Source organism: Bombina bombina, chromosome 3 (genome assembly GCF_027579735.1).
Source record: "Bombina bombina isolate aBomBom1 chromosome 3, aBomBom1.pri, whole genome shotgun sequence".
In the NCBI taxonomy this organism is placed as follows: domain Eukaryota; kingdom Metazoa; phylum Chordata; class Amphibia; order Anura; family Bombinatoridae; genus Bombina; species Bombina bombina.
In genome coordinates, this window is record NC_069501.1 from 227613397 (window position 1) to 227633061 (window position 19665).

General features: G+C 41.5%; 1 protein-coding gene across 1 annotated transcript in view; it reads left to right on the top strand.

The window, feature by feature from the left end:
* PHF12 (PHD finger protein 12) overlaps positions 1-19665 on the top strand; it is a gene marked incomplete in the record, with an annotated part of 410674 nt that overhangs the window by 254468 nt on the left and 136541 nt on the right. Inside the window, 1 exon segment of the mRNA XM_053706179.1 lies at positions 13825-14566. Within this exon segment, the coding sequence (XP_053562154.1) occupies positions 13825-14566 (742 nt within the window).

Consider the following 19665-nt stretch of genomic DNA (forward strand, 5'->3'; position numbering starts at 1 on the left):
TATTTTCACTTGTGAGTCAAAAACATATAGACCATTCTCTAGAATTAATTTCATATTAGTAGCAGAATCCCTATCCCTGCAAAAAATGGATGCTAAAATAGGTGATATAGTTATATCGGACCATGCGGTTGTGTCACTATCATTCCACTCCCCTGTGAGTCCGGTAGAGAAGAATTATACTATTTTTTTTTTCCTCGTTATATGTATAAAAATACTAGATTTGCTTTATGGTTAAAGCAAAAATGGAAAGACTATTGTACCCATAATATATTGTACTTTCATAAAACAGAAATATTTTGGGAAGCGTCTAAAGCAAACTTAAGGGGAGAGATAAAAGCTTACATGTGCAAGAAGAAGAAGAAAGACAATATGAGAGAAGTTCAATTAGCCAACCAAGTTAGAAATAGTTATAGAAAGTTCTACAGTGATCCAACTCGTTTACACTGGGAGAGTTATACTAGAGCTAGACAGGAAAGGGATGTATTTCTCCAACATAGGTGTGTCCGGTCCACGGCGTCATCCTTACTTGTGGGATATTCTCTTCCCCAACAGGAAATGGCAAAGAGCCCAGCAAAGCTGGTCACATGATCCCTCCTAGGCTCCGCCTACCCCAGTCATTCTCTTTGCCGTTGTACAGGCAACATCTCCACGGAGATGGCTTAGAGTTTTTTAGTGTTTAACTGTAGTTTTTATTATTCAATCAAGAGTTTATTTTGAAATAGTGCTGGTATGTACTATTTACTCAGAAACAGAAAAGAGATGAAGATTTCTGTTTGTATGAGGAAAATGATTTTAGCAACCGTCACTAAAATCCATGGCTGTTCCACACAGGACTGTTGAGAGCAATTAACTTCAGTTGGGGGAACAGTGAGCAGTCTCTTGCTGGTTGAGGTATGACACATTCTAACAAGACGATGTAATGCTGGAAGCTGTCATTTTCCCTCTGGGATCCGGTAAGCCATGTTTATTACGATTGTAAATAAGGGCTTCAAAAAGGGCTTATTAAGACTGTAGACTTTTTTTGGGCTAAATCGATTGATTATTAACACATATTTAGCCTTGAGGAATCATTTTATCTGGGTATTTTGATATAATAATATCGGCAGGCACTGTTTTAGACACCTTATTCTTTAGGGGCTTTCCCAAAGCATAGGCAGAGCCTCATTTTCGCGCCGGTGTTGCGCACTTGTTTTTGAGAGGCATGGCATGCAGTCGCATGTGAGAGGAGCTCTGATACTTAGAAAAGACTTTCTGAAGGCGTCATTTGGTATCGTATTCCCCTTGGGGCTTGGTTGGGTCTCAGCAAAGCAGATACCAGGGACTGTAAAGGGGTTAAAGTTCAAAACGGCTCCGGTTCCGTTATTTTAAGGGTTAAAGCTTCCAAATTTGGTGTGCAATACTTTTAAGGCTTTAAGACACTGTGGTGAAAATTTGGTAAATTTTGAACAATTCCTTCATGTTTTTTCGCATTTGCAGTAATAAAGTGTGTTCAGTTTAAAATTTAAAGTGACAGTAACGGTTTTATTTTAAAACGTTTTTTGTACTTGTTATCAAGTTTATGCCTGTTTAACATGTCTGAACTACCAGATAGACTGTGTTCTGAATGTGGGGAAGCCAGAATTCCTATTCATTTAAATAAATGTGATTTATGTGACAATGACAATGATGCCCAAGATGATTCCTCAAGTGAGGGGAGTAAGCATGGTACTGCATCATTCCCTCCTTCGTCTACACGAGTCTTGCCCACTCAGGAGGCCCCTAGTACATCTAGCGCGCCAATACTCCTTACTATGCAACAATTAACGGCTGTAATGGATAATTCTGTCAAAAACATTTTAGCCAAAATGAACACTTATCAGCGTAAGCGCGACTGCTCTGTTTTAGATACTGAAGAGCATGACGACGCTGATATTAATATTTCTGAAGGGCCCCTAACTCAGTCTGATGGGGCCAGGGAGGTTTTGTCTGAGGGAGAAATTACTGATTCAGGGAACATTTCTCAACAAGCTGAACCTGATGTGATTGCATTTAAATTTAAGTTGGAACATCTCCGCATTCTGCTTAAGGAGGTATTATCCACTCTGGATGATTGTGACAAGTTGGTCATCCCAGAGAAACTATGTAAAATGGACAAGTTCCTAGAGGTGCCGGGGCTCCCAGAAGCTTTTCCTATACCCAAGCGGGTGGCGGACATTGTTAATAAAGAATGGGAAAGGCCCGGTATTCCTTTCGTCCCTCCCCCCATATTTAAAAAATTGTTTCCTATGGTCGACCCCAGAAAGGACTTATGGCAGACAGTCCCCAAGGTCGAGGGAGCGGTTTCCACTTTAAACAAACGCACCACTATACCCATAGAGGATAGTTGTGCTTTCAAAGATCCTATGGATAAAAAATTAGAAGGTTTGCTTAAAAAGATGTTTGTTCAGCAGGGTTACCTTCTACAACCAATTTCATGCATTGTCCCTGTCGCTACAGCCGCATGTTTCTGGTTCGATGAGCTGATAAAGGCGGTCGACAGTGATTCTCCTCCTTATGAGGAGATTATGGACAGAATCAATGCTCTCAAATTGGCTAATTCTTTCACGCTAGACGCCACTTTGCAATTGGCTAGGTTAGCGGCTAAGAATTCTGGGTTTGCTATTGTGGCGCGCAGAGCGCTTTGGTTGAAATCTTGGTCGGCTGATGCGTCTTCCAAGAACAAGCTACTTAACATTCCTTTCAAGGGGAAAACGCTGTTTGGCCCTGACTTGAAAGAGATTATCTCGGATATCACTGGGGGTAAGGGCCACGCCCTTCCTCAGGATCGGCCTTTCAAGGCAAAAAATAAACCTAATTTTCGTCCCTTTCGTAGAAACGGACCAGCCCAAAGTGCTACGTCCTCTAAGCAAGAGGGTAATACTTCTCAAGCCAAGCCAGCTTGGAGACCAATGCAAGGCTGGAACAAGGGAAAGCAGGCCAAGAAACCTGCCACTGCTACCAAGACAGCATGAAATGTTGGCCCCCGATCCGGGACCGGATCTGGTGGGGGGCAGACTCTCTCTCTTCGCTCAGGCTTGGGCAAGAGATGTTCTGGATCCTTGGGCGCTAGAAATAGTCTCCCAAGGTTATCTTCTGGAATTCAAGGGACTTCCCCCAAGGGGGAGGTTCCACAGGTCTCAGTTGTCTTCAGACCACATAAAAAGACAGGCATTCTTACATTGTGTAGAAGACCTGTTAAAAATGGGAGTGATTCATCCCGTTCCATTAAGAGAACAAGGGATGGGGTTCTACTCCAATCTGTTTATAGTTCCCAAAAAAGAGGGAACGTTCAGACCAATCTTAGATCTCAAGATCTTAAACAAGTTTCTCAAGGTTCCATCGTTCAAGATGGAAACCATTCGAACTATTCTTCCTTCCATCCAGGAAGGTCAATTCATGACCACGGTGGATTTAAAGGATGCGTATCTACATATTCCTATCCACAAGGAACATCATCGGTTCCTGAGGTTCGCATTCCTGGACAAACATTACCAGTTCGTGGCGCTTCCTTTCGGATTAGCCACTGCTCCAAGGATTTTCACAAAGGTACTAGGGTCCCTTCTAGCTGTGCTAAGACCAAGGGGCATTGCTGTAGTACCTTACTTGGACGACATTCTGATTCAAGCGTCGTCCCTTCCTCAAGCAAAGGCTCACACGGACATTGTCCTGGCCTTTCTCAGATCTCACGGATGGAAAGTGAACGTGGAAAAGAGTTCTCTATCTCCGTCAACAAGGGTTCCCTTCTTGGGAACAATAATAGACTCCTTAGAAATGAGGATTTTTCTGACAGAGGCCAGAAAAACAAAACTTCTAGACTCTTGTCGGATACTCCATTCCGTTCCTCTTCCTTCCATAGCTCAGTGCATGGAAGTGATCGGGTTGATGGTAGCGGCAATGGACATAGTTCCTTTTGCACGCATTCATCTAAGACCATTACAACTGTGCATGCTCAGTCAGTGGAATGGGGACTATACAGACTTGTCTCCGAAGATACAAGTAAATCAGAGGACCAGAGACTCACTCCGTTGGTGGCTGTCCCTGGACAACCTGTCACGAGGGATGACATTCCGCAGACCAGAGTGGGTCATTGTCACGACCGACGCCAGTCTGATGGGCTGGGGCGCGGTCTGGGGATCCCTGAAAGCTCAGGGTCTTTGGTCTCGGGAAGAATCTCTTCTACCGATAAATATTCTGGAACTGAGAGCGATATTCAATGCTCTCAAGGCTTGGCCTCAGCTAGCGAGGGCCAAGTTCATACGGTTTCAATCAGACAACATGACAACTGTTGCGTACATCAACCATCAGGGGGGAACAAGGAGTTCCCTGGCGATGGAAGAAGTGACCAAAATCATTCTATGGGCGGAGTCTCACTCCTGCCACCTGTCTGCTATCCACATCCCAGGAGTGGAAAATTGGGAAGCGGATTTTCTGAGTCGTCAGACATTGCATCCGGGGGAGTGGGAACTCCATCCGGAAATCTTTGCCCAAGTCACTCAGCTGTGGGGCATTCCAGACATGGATCTGATGGCCTCTCGTCAGAACTTCAAAGTTCCTTGCTACGGGTCCAGATCCAGGGATCCCAAGGCGGCTCTAGTGGATGCACTAGTAGCACCTTGGACCTTCAAACTAGCTTATGTGTTCCCGCCGTTTCCTCTCATCCCCAGGCTGGTAGCCAGGATCAATCAGGAGAGGGCGTCGGTGATCTTGATAGCTCCTGCGTGGCCACGCAGGACTTGGTACGCAGATCTGGTGAATATGTCATCGGCTCCTCCTTGGAAGCTACCTTTGAGACGAGACCTTCTTGTTCAGGGTCCGTTCGAACATCCGAATCTGGTTTCACTCCAGCTGACTGCTTGGAGATTGAACGCTTGATCTTATCGAAGCGAGGATTCTCAGATTCTGTTATCGATACTCTTGTTCAGGCCAGAAAGCCTGTAACTAGAAAGATTTACCACAAAATTTGGAAAAAATATATCTGTTGGTGTGAATCTAAAGGATTCCCTTGGGACAAGGTTAAGATTCCTAGGATTCTATCCTTCCTTCAAGAAGGATTGGAAAAAGGATTATCTGCAAGTTCCCTGAAGGGACAGATTTCTGCCTTGTCTGTGTTACTTCACAAAAAGCTGGCAGCTGTGCCAGATGTTCAAGCCTTTGTTCAGGCTCTGGTTAGAATCAAGCCTGTTTACAAACCTTTGACTCCTCCTTGGAGTCTCAATTTAGTTCTTTCAGTTCTTCAGGGGGTTCCGTTTGAACCCTTGCATTCCGTTGATATTAAGTTATTATCTTGGAAAGTTTTGTTTTTAGTTGCAATTTCTTCTGCTAGAAGAGTTTCAGAATTATCTGCTCTGCAGTGTTCTCCTCCTTATCTGGTGTTCCATGCAGATAAGGTGGTTTTACGTACTAAACCTGGTTTTCTTCCAAAAGTTGTTTCTAACAAAAACATTAACCAGGAGATTATCGTACCTTCTCTGTGTCCGAAACCAGTTTCAAAGAAGGAACGTTTGTTGCACAATTTGGATGTTGTTCGCGCTCTAAAATTCTATTTAGATGCTACAAAGGATTTTAGACAAACATCTTCCTTGTTTGTTGTTTATTCCGGTAAAAGGAGAGGTCAAAAAGCAACTTCTACCTCTCTCTCTTTTTGGATTAAAAGCATCATCAGATTGGCTTACGAGACTGCCGGACGGCAGCCTCCCGAAAGAATCACAGCTCATTCCACTAGGGCTGTGGCTTCCACATGGGCCTTCAAGAACGAGGCTTCTGTTGATCAGATATGTAGGGCAGCGACTTGGTCTTCACTGCACACTTTTACCAAATTTTACAAGTTTGATACTTTTGCTTCTTCTGAGGCTATTTTTGGGAGAAAGGTTTTGCAAGCCGTGGTGCCTTCCATTTAGGTGACCTGATTTGCTCCCTCCCTTCATCCGTGTCCTAAAGCTTTGGTATTGGTTCCCACAAGTAAGGATGACGCCGTGGACCGGACACACCTATGTTGGAGAAAACAGAATTTATGTTTACCTGATAAATTACTTTCTCCAACGGTGTGTCCGGTCCACGGCCCGCCCTGGTTTTTTTAATCAGGTCTGATAATTTATTTTCTTTAACTACAGTCACCACGGTACCATATGGTTTCTCCTATGCAAATATTCCTCCTTAACGTCGGTCGAATGACTGGGGTAGGCGGAGCCTAGGAGGGATCATGTGACCAGCTTTGCTGGGCTCTTTGCCATTTCCTGTTGGGGAAGAGAATATCCCACAAGTAAGGATGACGCCGTGGACCGGACACACCGTTGGAGAAAGTAATTTATCAGGTAAACATAAATTCTGTTTTTTAAAACCGAAATCTCTAGAAGAGGAAACAAAACTAAATTTACGGTTTAAAGTTTATCATGGGTGTTCCGCCAAATATCTTGCAAAACTAGTTAAGAACAGGAAAAAAAATAATTATATCTTAGCAATTAAAGATAGAGATAAGAGAAACTCAGAACCTACGGATATTAGCATGATTCTCTATTCTTATCAGAAGTTATACACAAATACTAGCAATAATAGCCTGAGTCAAGAAAAATTCTGGGCACAAATTAAAATACCTAGGGTAGTAAAAGTTCTTCTTGAGAGGCTCAACGCCCCTATCTCAGCTGAAGAGAATGGGGAAGCAATAGAAAAAGCTAAACTAAATAAGGCAGCAGGTCCGGATTGCCTCCCAGCAGAGTATTACAAAATATTAGCGGAAGAAATTAAACCCACTCTTGAAAAGCTTTTCAATAACTACTTTCTTCTACAAGATTACGACGAGTCCACGGATTTCATCCTTACTTGTGGGATATTAACCTCCTGCTAACAGGAAGTGGCAAAGAGCACCACAGCAGAGCTGTACATATATATAGCTCCTCCCTTCCCTCCACCCCCAGTCATTCTCTTTGCCTGTGTTAGTAATAGGAAGAGGTAAAGTGAGGTGTTAGTTTTAGATTCTTCAATCAAGAAGTTTTTTATTTTAAATGGTACCGGTGAGTACTATTTTCCTCAGGGAGATATGGAGAAGAAGATTTCTGCCCTGAGGTTGATGATTTTAGCAGATGTAACTAAGATCCATGTTGGTTCCCACAGAGCTTATGAAGATAGTGCAAGAGAAATCTTCAGTGTGGAGAATGGTGTCATGCTACAAGCAGCATTGATGTATGTTCAGTCTTTTATTTCTGAGGAGACTTTGTATATCATAACTGGCTGACATTTTTTCCCTGCAAGGGAAGCAGTAGACACTTGACATTTTATATTTTATATTTATAGTCAGTAGGGCTACGGCTACCTCTTTCTTTTTGGCTGAAGAGTATCATCTGCCTGGCATATGAGACTGCTGGACAGCAGCCTCCTGAAAGAATTACGGCTCATTCTACTAGGGCTGTGGCTTCCACATGGAGATTTCTTCTTTTGCGATTGTCTGTAGACCAGATAAAAAGAGAGGCATTCTTACGTTGTGTAAAAGACCTCTCCACTATGGGAGTAATTCGTCCCGTTCAAAGACTAGAACAGGGACAGGGATTTTACTCTAATCTTTTTGTAGTACCCAAAAAAGAGGGAACGTTCAGACCTATTTTAGACCTCAAGAGTCTAAACAAGTTTCTCAGAGTTCCATCCTTCAAGATGGAGACCATCCGAACAATTTTACCAATGATCCAGGAGGGTCAATATTTGACTACCGTGGACTTGAAGGATGCATTCCTTCATGTTCCTATTCACAAGTATCATCAGTTCCTAAGGTTTGCCTTCCTGGACAAACATTTTCAGTTTGTGGCTCTTCCCTTCGGGTTGGCCACAGCACCCAGGATCTTCACGAAGGTTCTAGGGTCCCTTCTGGCGGTTCTCAGGCTGCGGGGCATAGCAGTGGTGCCTTATCTGGACGATATTTTGATTCAGGCGTCAAGTTATCATCTGACGAAATCTCATACAGACACATTGTTGTCTTTTCTGAGAACTCAGGGATGGAAGGTGAACCTAGAAAAGAGTTCACTAGTTCCACGGACAAGGGTTCCCTTCTTGGGAACTCTGATAGACTCGGTATCCATGAAGATATTTCTGACGGAGGTCAGAAATTCAAAGATTCTAAATACTTGCCGAGCCCTTCAGTCCAATCCTCGGCCATCAGTGGCTCAGTGTATGGAGGTAATTGGATTAATGGTAGCGGCAATGGACATCATTCCGTTTGCTCGTTTTCATCTCAGACCACTGCAGCTGTGCATGCTCGGACAGTGGAATGGGGACTATGCGAATTTATCTCCTCAGATAAATCTGGATCAAGAGACTCTCTCTTCTTTGGTGGTTGTCGCCGGATCATCTGTCCCAGGGGACGTGTTTCCGCAGACCCTCGTGGGTGATAGTGACAACGGACACCAGCCTACTGGGCTGGGGTGCAGTCTGAAATTCCCTGAAGGCTCAGGGTGTATGGACTCAAGTGGAGTCTCTACTTCCAATCAATATTCTGGAATTGAGAGCAATATTCAATGCGCTTCAGGCATGGCCTCAGTTGGCTTCGGCCAATTTCATCAGATTCCAGTCAGACAATATCACGACTGTGGCTTATATCAATCATCGGGGAGGAACGAGGAGTTCCTTGGCGATGATAGAAGTATCCAAGATAATTCGATGGGCAGAGGCCCTCTCGTTATCTGTCGGCAATCTACATCCCAGGAGTAGAGAACAGTGAAGCAGATTTTCTAAGTCGACAGACATTTCATCCGGGGGAGTGGGAACTCCACTCGGAGGAGTTTGCCTCACTGATTCTCTGATGGGGCAAACTGGAATGGGATCTGATGGCATCTCGTCAGAATGCCAAGCTTCCAAGATACGGATCCAGGTCGAGGGATCCTCAGGCCGAACTGATAGATGCCTTGGCAGTGCCTTGGTCGTTCAGCCTAGCTTATGTCTTACCACCATTTCCTCTCCTTCCACGCGTGATTGCTCGGATCAAACAGGAGAGAGCTCCGGTAATTCTGATCACGCCTGCGTGGCCTCGCAGGACTTGGTATGCGGATCTAGTGGAAACTTCCATTGAGACAGGACCTTCTCATTCAAGGACCTTTCCAACATCCAAATCTCAGTTCTCTGCAGCTGACTGCTTGGAGATTGAACGCTTGATTTTATCTAAGCGGGGATTCTCAGATTCGGTCATTGATACTTTGATACAGGCACGTAAGCCTGTCACTAGAAAGATCTATCATAAGATATGGCATAAATATCTTTTTTGGTGTGAATCCAAGGGTTACTCATGGATGGAGTAAGGTTCGGATTCCTAGGATTTTGTCTTTTCTCCAAGAAGGATTGGAGAAAGGGTTAGCAAGTTCCTTAAAGGGACAGATTTCTGCCTTGTCAATTTTGCTTCACAAACGTTTGACAGATGTTCCAGATGTTCAGTCTTTTTGTCAGGCTCTAACCAGAATTAAGCCTGTATTTAGACCTATTGCTCCACCTTGGAGTTTGAATTTAGTTTGAACCCATGCATTCCATAGATATTAAATTGTTATCTTGGAAAGTTTTGTTTTTGGTTGCTATTTCTTCTGCTCGTAGAGTTTCTGAGCTTTCAGCGTTACAATGTGATTCGCCTTATCTTATCTTTCATTCTGATAAGGTGGTTTTGCGTACCAAACCTGGATTCCTTCCTAAGGTTGTTTCAAATAAGAATATTAATCACGAAATTGTTGTTCCTTCCTTGTGTCCTAACCCTTCTTCTAAGAAGGAGCGTAAGTTGCATAACCTGGACGTGGTCCGTGCCTTGAAGTTTTACTTGCAGGCGACTAAGGATTTCCGTCAATCATCTTCATTGTTTATTCTGGAAAGCGTAGGGGTTAGAAAGCTACGGCTACCTCTTTCTTTTTGGCTGAAGAGTATCATCCGCCTGGCATATGAGACTGCTGGACAGCAGCCTCCTGAAAGAATTACGGCTCATTCTACTAGGGCTGTGGCTTCCACATGGGCTTTTAAAAACGATGCTTCTGTTGAACAGGTTTGCAAGGCTGCGACTTGGTCGTCTCTTCATACTTTTTCCAAATTTTACAAATTTGATACTTTTGCTTCTTCTGAGTCTGTTTTTGGGAGAAAAGTTCTTCAAGCAGTGGTGCCTTCCGTTTAGGTCTCTGTCTTGTCCCTCCCGTTTCATCCGTGTCCTGTAGCTTTGGTATTGTATCCCACAAGTAAGGATGAAATCCGTGGACTCGTCGTATCTTGTAGAAGAAAAGTAAATTTATGCTTACTTGATAAATTTCTTCTACGATACGCCCAGTCCACGGCCCTCCCTGTCATTTTTCAGACAGATTTAGATTGTTTTATTTTTTATAACTTCAGTCACCTCTGCACCTTTAGCTTTTCCTTTCTCTTCCTAAACCTTTGGTTGAATAACTGGGGGTGGAGGGAAGGGAGAAGCTATATATACAGCTCTGCTGTGGTGCTCTTTGCCACTTCCTGTTTGCGGCAGGTTAATATCCCACAAGTAAGGATGAAATCCGTGGATTTGTCGTATCGTAGAAGAAATTAATTTATCAGGTAAGCATAAATTTACTTTTACTGCAAGTAATCCACCTTCAGAGTATTTTTCTGCAGACAACATCTCTTTAATCCCCGAAAAGGATATAAACTTAGAGGACCCAGCCTCATATAGACCAATATTGGTGCTCAATACAGACTATAAGCTATTAACCTCTATTATAGCATCTAGATTTGTTATGCCTTGAAAAAATTATCCATCCTGACCAGACAGGGTTTATGGCTTCAAGAAATGCATCTAAAAATATGCAGAAAATTATTACTCTTTTGGATTATATATGGAATATAAGTAGAGGCAATGGTAAACAATATAAACATGATACAGCACTTTTAACCCTTGACACGGTTAAGGCATTCGACTCTATTGAGTGGGAATATCTATTCCAGACACTTGAAAAATTTGGTTTTAAAAACCAGTTTGTTCATTTTGTACGTAACCTATATAATAGCCCGATTTCTTTTTTTTAAAATTAATAATACTCTAACACCTGGGATAAGGTTAAAAAAAGGTACCAGACAAGGTTGTCCTTTGTCTCCCCTTCTCTTCAATTTCGCATTAGAACCTCTTGCTATCTGGTTAAGAGATAAGCTATAGGGTATTTCTGTGGGCAAAATTGCCCTCAAAACACTATTGTATGCTGATGACCTTTTAATTTGTCTCCATAACACAACCAAGGCTATCCCACTAGTACTAGAGTGTTTGAATTTCTTTAGCTCGTTTTCAGGCTACAAGATGAACTACAATAAAAGTGAATTGATGTGGATACATAAAACTGGTTATAATATAGCAAACAGTGTTTAAGGAAGTGGACTCTCTTAGATATCTTGGGATATATTTACATAGGAACCCATTAAAATGGTATGGACTTAATTTTAATCCATTGCTACAGAAAATTCAAACAGATTTGTAACTTTGGGTTGCATTCCCGCTGTCTATTTCAGCTAAGATTACCCTTATTAAAACGATTATTTTCCTGCGGCTTCTCTTCCCGTGGCTTCTCTTCCCATTACAGAATTTACCATTAATACTAAATAAAGCAGACCTTCGGAAATTAAATACCAGCTTTTCGAAATTTATCTGGCTTGGTAAGAAAAAATTGCGCATTGCATTAGAGAAACTGATGCAAACACGTGAATCTGCCGGTTTGGCATTGCCTAACATTAAGTTCTATAACCTTGTAGCTTTAGTTAAAATTTCTATAGATTGGCTAGCAGAAACTAATTGGTTCTCTACAGAGGAAATTGAAAATTTTCTTGTTTTCCCCTTCTCGGTAAAAGCCTTATTACATATTTCCCCTAGAGAATTACCAAGTAATATACAGAGTTTAATCTCTTTTAAGAATATAATTATCGCATGGCATAAATTTTGTATTTTAATAGGTATAGATTACTCTTTTTCAGAGTACTTACCTATAATAGGTCACCCAGAATTTCCCTCGGGGAATAATCAGGAGGTATTCAGAACGTGGTCTAGTTAAGGGTCTTAAGTCAGTATACCATTTCTTAACAGATGAAGGACAAATAATCTCTTTCGACAATTTAATGCGACAGTTTGATTTACAGAGTAATAATTTATATGCCTATCTACAAGTATGCCATTTTATCAATGCAAAAATGTGGAGTGGTAGTGGGACCGCTGCATGGTCTGAGATTAGATCCTGTATTGCTAATTTTGGAGTCAAGGCCCCTTCAATTTCTTTACTATATAGTATTATGCTGGCTAAACAAAGTCAATCTTTCATGGAAAAACTTAATGAAAAATGGAGGCAACTATTTTTAAATGTAGATCAGGAAAAAATTAAGGCTAGTTTTAAAGCATTAAATAAATGTCGAATACCAATGAGTTGGAAAGAAGGACATATGAAACGTATTAATAATTTTTATTGTACACCTTTCAAAATGTCAAAAATGTATCCTAGTCCAATCTTTTCCTGTCCACGCTTTGTACATACAAATGCAGATGTTTTGCATATATTCTGGTCATGTCCCAAGATTGGGCAGTTTTCGAAGAAGGTCGTTTTTTGGATTAATAGATTATACAAAGTAAATATTCATCTTGACTCAGAAGGCATCTTCTTTCTTAACTGTGCCATCCATGAGTCCCCATTGCAGAGAAATATCCTGAATACAATTATTTTGCTCATCAGACAACTTATATTAAAAAAAAACTGGAAAGCAAAAAAGATACCAGGCCTCTCTATTTTCATTAAAGAAATCCAGATTCAAATAATATTTGAATCCTTCCATTTTAGAGAAGCAAAAGAAAGGGAAATTAGGAGATTTTTGATAGGATGGTTACCAATAATTAAGACTTATTAGTTATGCATCCAGAAGACTATTTTATATCCATTTTTGAGCTCAGACAGTTTTTCTGAGCTGGTTTTGTTAGGTGACTTTTCCCGGCAGACTGGATATCGGGATACAGGGAGTCAGTTAGAAGTATCCCACTAAGAGGATGGGCGCCTGGGTCCGCACAGGTCCTTGGGGAGGTTTGGGGCTGTGGGGGGGGTGAGATGCTGGGAGTGGGGGAGAGAGACCCATTCCCCCCCCTTTTTTCCCCCCTTTCTCTCAAGTTAGGATTATTTTATTTAAATTAAAATCCACCAACAGTGTAAAATGAGTTTTACCCTTGATTTAGTTTATTGTTCTCAAATGCAAGATAGATGGAACGGGCATATATTATTATATTATTCCTTGATTATATTCCTTGTTTTTTATTGTTTTGTTCTTTTTTTGACTTATGACACCCTGTGAGGTGTACGGATATTGTAAACATAACATGTTTAACTTTCCTGCACTGTTGGTATATATAAATAAATATTTTTAAAAATATATAAATGTTTTACTTATGTGATTGCCTTGTATCTAAGCCTATGCAGGATGCCCCCTTTGTCTCGGTGCTTTTGACAGATATACAGTTTGACTAATCAGTGCAGACTCCTAAATAACTCTACGGGAGTGAGCACAATGTTATCTATATGACACACATGAACTATTACTGTCTAACTGTGAAAAACTTTCAAAATGCTCAGAGCTAAGAGGCGGTTTTCAACGGTTTTAGAAATCAGGTTGAGCCTGCCTAGGTTTAGCTTTTCAAAAATGCTACCAAGGGAGCAAAGCAAATTTAATGATAAAAGTCAGTTGTAAAGTTGTTAAAATTGCATGCCCTATCTGAATCATGAAAGTTTAATTTTGACTAGACTGTCTCTTTAAGTATGCTATCTAATGAATTGCTAATTTAATGCATTTTATAATTTGTGTTTCATTTATCAGTGGCTTCGTAGTGTTGTTGCACTTCAGTGCAGCATATTGAAACATTTGTCTGCTAAGCAGATGTCTACGTCTTGGAGTTCAGATAATGCAGAGACTTTGGACATGAAGCCAGTTATAACATCTGATGGGACAGTTACAAACTCTCATCCGCACACTGATGGTCCTCTTTCTGCATCTTTAGGTAGGTGTCAAAGTGGTCAGACCACATCTTTTCATGAGGATAGTTCTTATGTGGTTAAACCACGTCTCTTGTCCAACTGTGGTGCTTCAAATGGACCTGCTGAGTCCAAATTAAATGGACCTCATACTTACAGTATTAGCCCAGAACCTGCAGAACAGTTAACAGACTCTCAAAGACTAACAAGTCCAAGTCCTGGTATTTCAGTTATGTCTCAGCGACAAGCTCGACCCAGGCCTGGCACACCACCCTCATCTACTCTTCTCCCTAACCACATTGTAAAGACTGAGAATTCAGCTGGACCGTTGCCATGTGTACAACGGCTCCCAGTGCCTGCCATTACTCCTCCAAGCTCCTGCACAAGTCCAGAGCCTTCAAGCACTTTGTCACGAAAACATGCTCACTTGCAGCTTGGCCCCCCACTGAACATGCATGATTCAAGGCCAGTGGGTTCTCCTCTTTCTGGCACAAGGGCACTTACACCACCCCAGGCACTTGGAGATGGAATGGCCTCTGCAGCACCTGGAGCCTCTAGACTTTGTGCAGCATCACCAATAACTCCAGGTGAGTAGCATTCATGTTTATGATGTTATAAGTAATTGACAAAAAAACAAGATTAATTAGTTTTAAAGAGCATTTAGTACCATTGTTCTAGACATTTGTTTTTCTAAAGGAAGGCACCTATTTTGATATTTCCATACTGTTTTAAACTATGTGTATCTCTATTATTTTATTTTTCATTCAAGCCTAAGGTCCACAAGCTACATCACAGCTTTCTAGGGCTTTGCAATCTGTTTAATATATTATATCTCTACCATGTAGATATTTTGCTTGCTACCCAATTTCATTTTGGTCTGTATTTATTTTTTTATTTTTTTTAGTCTATCGCAGCTAATTTGTGACATATCTAGCAGCCACGCAGAAAGTTGTAGAACCATTTGCCCTTCTCTCCGTCTTTCCTGTTTTTCTCCCTGGGATAATTAATTTTATGTTTTTGGGTCCCTTGTTTTAGCTTAAATCTGTTTTTTTATTTTATATACAAGTATGGTAAAATTGCCTTGTGTGTGTTTTTGTTTTTATATTTTGAAAAAAAGATTCACAAGCCCTTATTTTACAAACCTGCTTTTATAGTTTGTGTAGGATTTAAATTTTTCAGTTTGAACTTGTCTCCTCCCCCCCCCCCCCCCCCCCCCATACTTGTCACTACTTTTTGCACTTGTAGTTACTAGTGATGCTAATTGTCAAGGGCCTCTACTGTACAGTCAAAATTAATTTGGCACTTTAATTTCCTAAACCAAATAAATACTACCGGCTAAAGCATTTTAAATTGGTGCAAAATGTATGGTTACTGTTGGCTTAAGGAGTACAGCCCTAAAGGTGTTTTCATTTCCAATGTTTTTTTCAGTATGTTTTTTATAGTAATTTCTAGCAGTCAGATTAAAGATTAGCCATCTCTTGCTAAATTAGAATATTTATATATATATATATATATATATATATATATTCAACAAACTGTTAATCACTGTGTTTAATCCCCAACTCAAGTTTAAAGAAATAAACTCCTTTGTTGATGAATATAAGTTTATTTTTTTATATCCTTTTTAAGTTATCCAAGTACATTTATTCTGTTTCTACACTCTCCCTTGTCTTTATTATCAACATATACCACTTTTTCAGGGGCAGAATAGTCAGGGGTCCATAAGCAAAATGACTCAACATTCTAGAAATCTTGGAATAACTGGTTGTCTAAACATGACAATAGGATATTATTTTAGCTGGCTCAGATGAACCTAAGAAAGAGCTTTATATTTCAGTAGTTGATATCTTTTCATCTGCATGTTTCTTGAGCTGTTCTAAGGTGATAAGTAGGCTTTCAAGTTGTCTGCTGCGGATACTATATATATTTCTTGAAGATGACATGATGAATTTGAACACAAGACTTAAATTTTTGAGTTTACAACCAATTCCCCTATTTCTCTATGGTTTCATCCTGGTCTAAGGAAGATAAAGCCTCCATTATTCCTTTATAGTAATATTTGCATATGTTTACTTGTTCAGCATCTTTATACTGTGAAAGAATAATACTCTACAGAGTGTATTTTATTTCCCCTATCTTTCCACGACTCCAGTTTCTCCCTGCCTAACTACTGTAAAATCAAGGGCAAGAAGGGGATGTAAGCAGCTTGAAGACCTTTTGCCTTCAAAGAGTTTACCCAATAGCATAAAATATTCTAATATTCAAAGTAACTTGTTGGGTTATGTTTGAACTCTTCATATGAAAAACTCAAGTCCACTAGAAGTTTCCTCTTAAGAGAGTTTCCACACGAAAACTCTTGTTTGCAGGTTTATATATGAGTTCACCTTGGATTGTATGTCACTTTGGTCCTCATTGGCATTTTATTGTTAAAATTAAAAAATTCTGGATAATCCTTAAAGTGCTCAATATTGGAATTAGCTATATATTTTGTTTGGTCAACAAACATGCCTCTAATTATTGTTTCCTTCTTAATATAAGGAGAGTCCACATCTTAATTCCTTACTGTTGGGAAATAATGAACCTGGCCACCAGGATAAGGCAAAGACACCCCAGCCAAAGGCTTAAATACCTCTCCCACATCCCCCATCCTACAGTCATTCTTTGCCTTTTGTCACAGGAGGATGGCAGAGAAGTGTCAGAAGATTTCGGAGTAGTTCGTTAGGAGGGCTATCTGCCCTTTTATATGGGACTGGAGTTTTAAGTAGTCTTGTCAGCCTCTCATTGGGAGCATTGACGAAAGTTAAAGTCTGGGGATGCAGGGAGAGTATTTCTGCAAACCCATCCAGACTGCCTGCTAACAGCTTTTTAAGCAATCAGTGTTGACAAGTTTCACTGCCTGCTCGTTTTCTTTTCTCAAGTTCATGTCAGGAGCGATGCTACAAGACTGTCACACTTGAGAGGCTGTTTCTGTTCCACAGCATGGATTCTGGTAAGATCGTTTTAATTTTTTACATGTGTGAAAAGGCTGGAAGACGGGGTCACAGTGTGGCTCCTTTTATCTTAATAGAATCATGGGTTAATATCTCCTGAGGGGGATTATTGAACAGTGGGGATTAATCAAATGTGTCGCTTTGATTTTATGCTGCTTTATGTGTGAGATTTAATTGGGCTCATAGACTGTTAGGTGACTGGAACACACCGGTTTTTACTTTCACTTTGAACGCTGTGCAGCTTGGCGCGCTTTTTCTCATAGAAGGGACTGTCCTGCCTAGCGCACCACGTGGTCTTGCTTTCATTTCCTCTTTCCTGACCGAGCTGGCTGTCGGAGAAGACGCTTTTTCTCTGTATTGTCTGGGTCTAGGAGGTGGTCAGTGCCCCAGCCTTTGAGAGTATAAAGGTGCCATTTTTTGTGAGAAATAAAAACATCGTTTTTATTCTGTGTCCTACTGTCATTAGCTTAGCTATGGAGGATTCTGATATTCTTGAGGGTACTCCCTCTATTCCAAATAGTAATACCTGTTTATATTGTGAGGAGGCCTTGGTATGCTTGCCCTCTCCTATGTTCCACATGCCTTGACAACGTTATTAGGTCCAAGAAGGTTAAACCCTTTAGTACCACTGAGCCATCCACCTCTTTGGACTTGCTGTCCCGTGAGGTGCATACCCATCAATCATCTCCCTCAACCCATGCAGCTTCCTGTAGCATGCCTGATCCTCCATCTGGAGGGAGCCTTTTACCATCAGATTTTACCACGCAGTTAAAGACGGCGGTGTCCGAGACCCTCAGTGCTTTACCTCGCCCTGCCAAACGCAGGCGAAAGGTTAAACATAGCTCTCCTGTCCAGGGGTCATTTAGCTATTTTTTTTTATTTATCTGTTTTTCAAGTATCTGAGGATGAGTCGCACTCTGAGGCTTCAGAGGGTTAATTTTCTGTGTTGGAGTCTGCTACCTCTAAGCCTCGTGCTGCGGAGGAACCAGCCTTTAGATTTAAGATTTAAACAATTAAGATTCTTCTAAAGGAGTCCCTGTCTACATTAGGTTTCAGAGGCCAAGATGCCTGATGAACCTTTGATTCCTAAATTAGACAGAGTTTACGAGGACAGGGTAGTGCCGTTAACTTTCCTGTTCCTGTAAAAATGGCGAACATTATTAAGAATGAGTGGGATAGAACTGGATCTTCCTTTTCCCCTTCGTCTTCCTTTAAGAAATTATTCCCGGTCCCGGACTCTCAATTGGAGTTGTGGGGTTCTGTCCCTAAGGTGGATGGCGCTATCGCCACGCTGGCCAAACATACTACTATTCCACTTGAGGATAGCTCGTCATTCAGAGAGCCAATGGATATAAAGATGGAAATTTTTCTAAGAAAAATCTTTCAACATACGGGATATTTGTTTCAACTGGCAGCGGCAGTTGCCTTGGTTGCTGGAGCTGCAGTCTACTGTTGCGACTCCTTATCGGAATTGATCGAGGTGGCGGGTCCCCTCAACGTTATCCAGGAAAGAATTAAAGCCTTGAGAATTGCTAATTCTTTTATCTGTGATGCAAACATGCAGCTTATTCGCCTAAATGCTAAGGTTTCTGGTTTTTCAGTTCAGACCCATCTGGCGCTCTGGCTGAAGTCCTGGTCTGCGGATATGACTTCTAAGCCTAGACTTCTTTCCCTTCCTTTTACTGGAAATATTTTATTTGGTCCAGGCCTGGACTCTCTTATCTCCACAGTTACAGGGGGTAAGGGTGCCTTCCTACCGCAGGATAAAAAGAACATGTCTAAGTGACAGAGTTCTAATTTTCGTTCTGAGAAATCCCAATGACAACAGTCCTCCTTTAAGCCCGAGCAGGCCAAGAGTACTTGGAAGCCGACTCAATCCTGGAATAAATCCAAGCAGAGCAAGAAGCCCGCCAAGACCAAAACGGCATGAAGGGGCGGCCCCCGATCCGGTATAGGATCGTGTTAGGGGGCAGACTGTCGCTGTTTTCAGATGCTTGGTTCAGGGACAGGCAGGATCCATGGGTCCTGGAGGTCATAGCTCAGGGATACAAGATAGGTTTCAAATCTCATCCACCCAAGGGCAGATTTCTCCTCTCAAGCCTGTCTTCCAAGCCAGAAAAGAGGGAAGCCTTTTTGGAGTGTGTGTGGGATCTGTCCTCCTTGTCCCGGTTCCTATCGCAGAAAGAGGTTTGGAAAACTATTCAAACCTGTTTGTGGTTCCAAAGAAAGAGGGAACTTTCCACCCGATTCTGGACCTAAAGTGCTTATACAAATTTCTAAATGTCCCCTTGTTCAAGATGGAGACAATAAGGTCCATCTTTCCCCTAGTTCAGGAAGGACAGTTCATGACCACTATAGATCTAAATGATGCTTACCTTCACGTTCCAATCCACAAGGATCATTTCCAGTTGCTAAGGTTTGTGTTCCTGGACCAGCACTTCCAGTTCATTGCACTTCCGTTTGGTCTAGCTACTGCTCCAAGGATTTTCACTAAGGTTCTAGGGGCTCTTCTAGCCCTTGCAGAACTCGGGGTATAGCAGTAGCTCCCTACTTGGACGATATTCTGTTTCAATCTCCATCTTTTCGTCTGGCAGAGGACCATTCGGTATCTCTTCTTTCTTCTTCGATCTCATGGATGGAAGATAAACTTAAAAAAGAGTTCTCTTATTCCAAACACCAGGGTATAATTCCTGGGT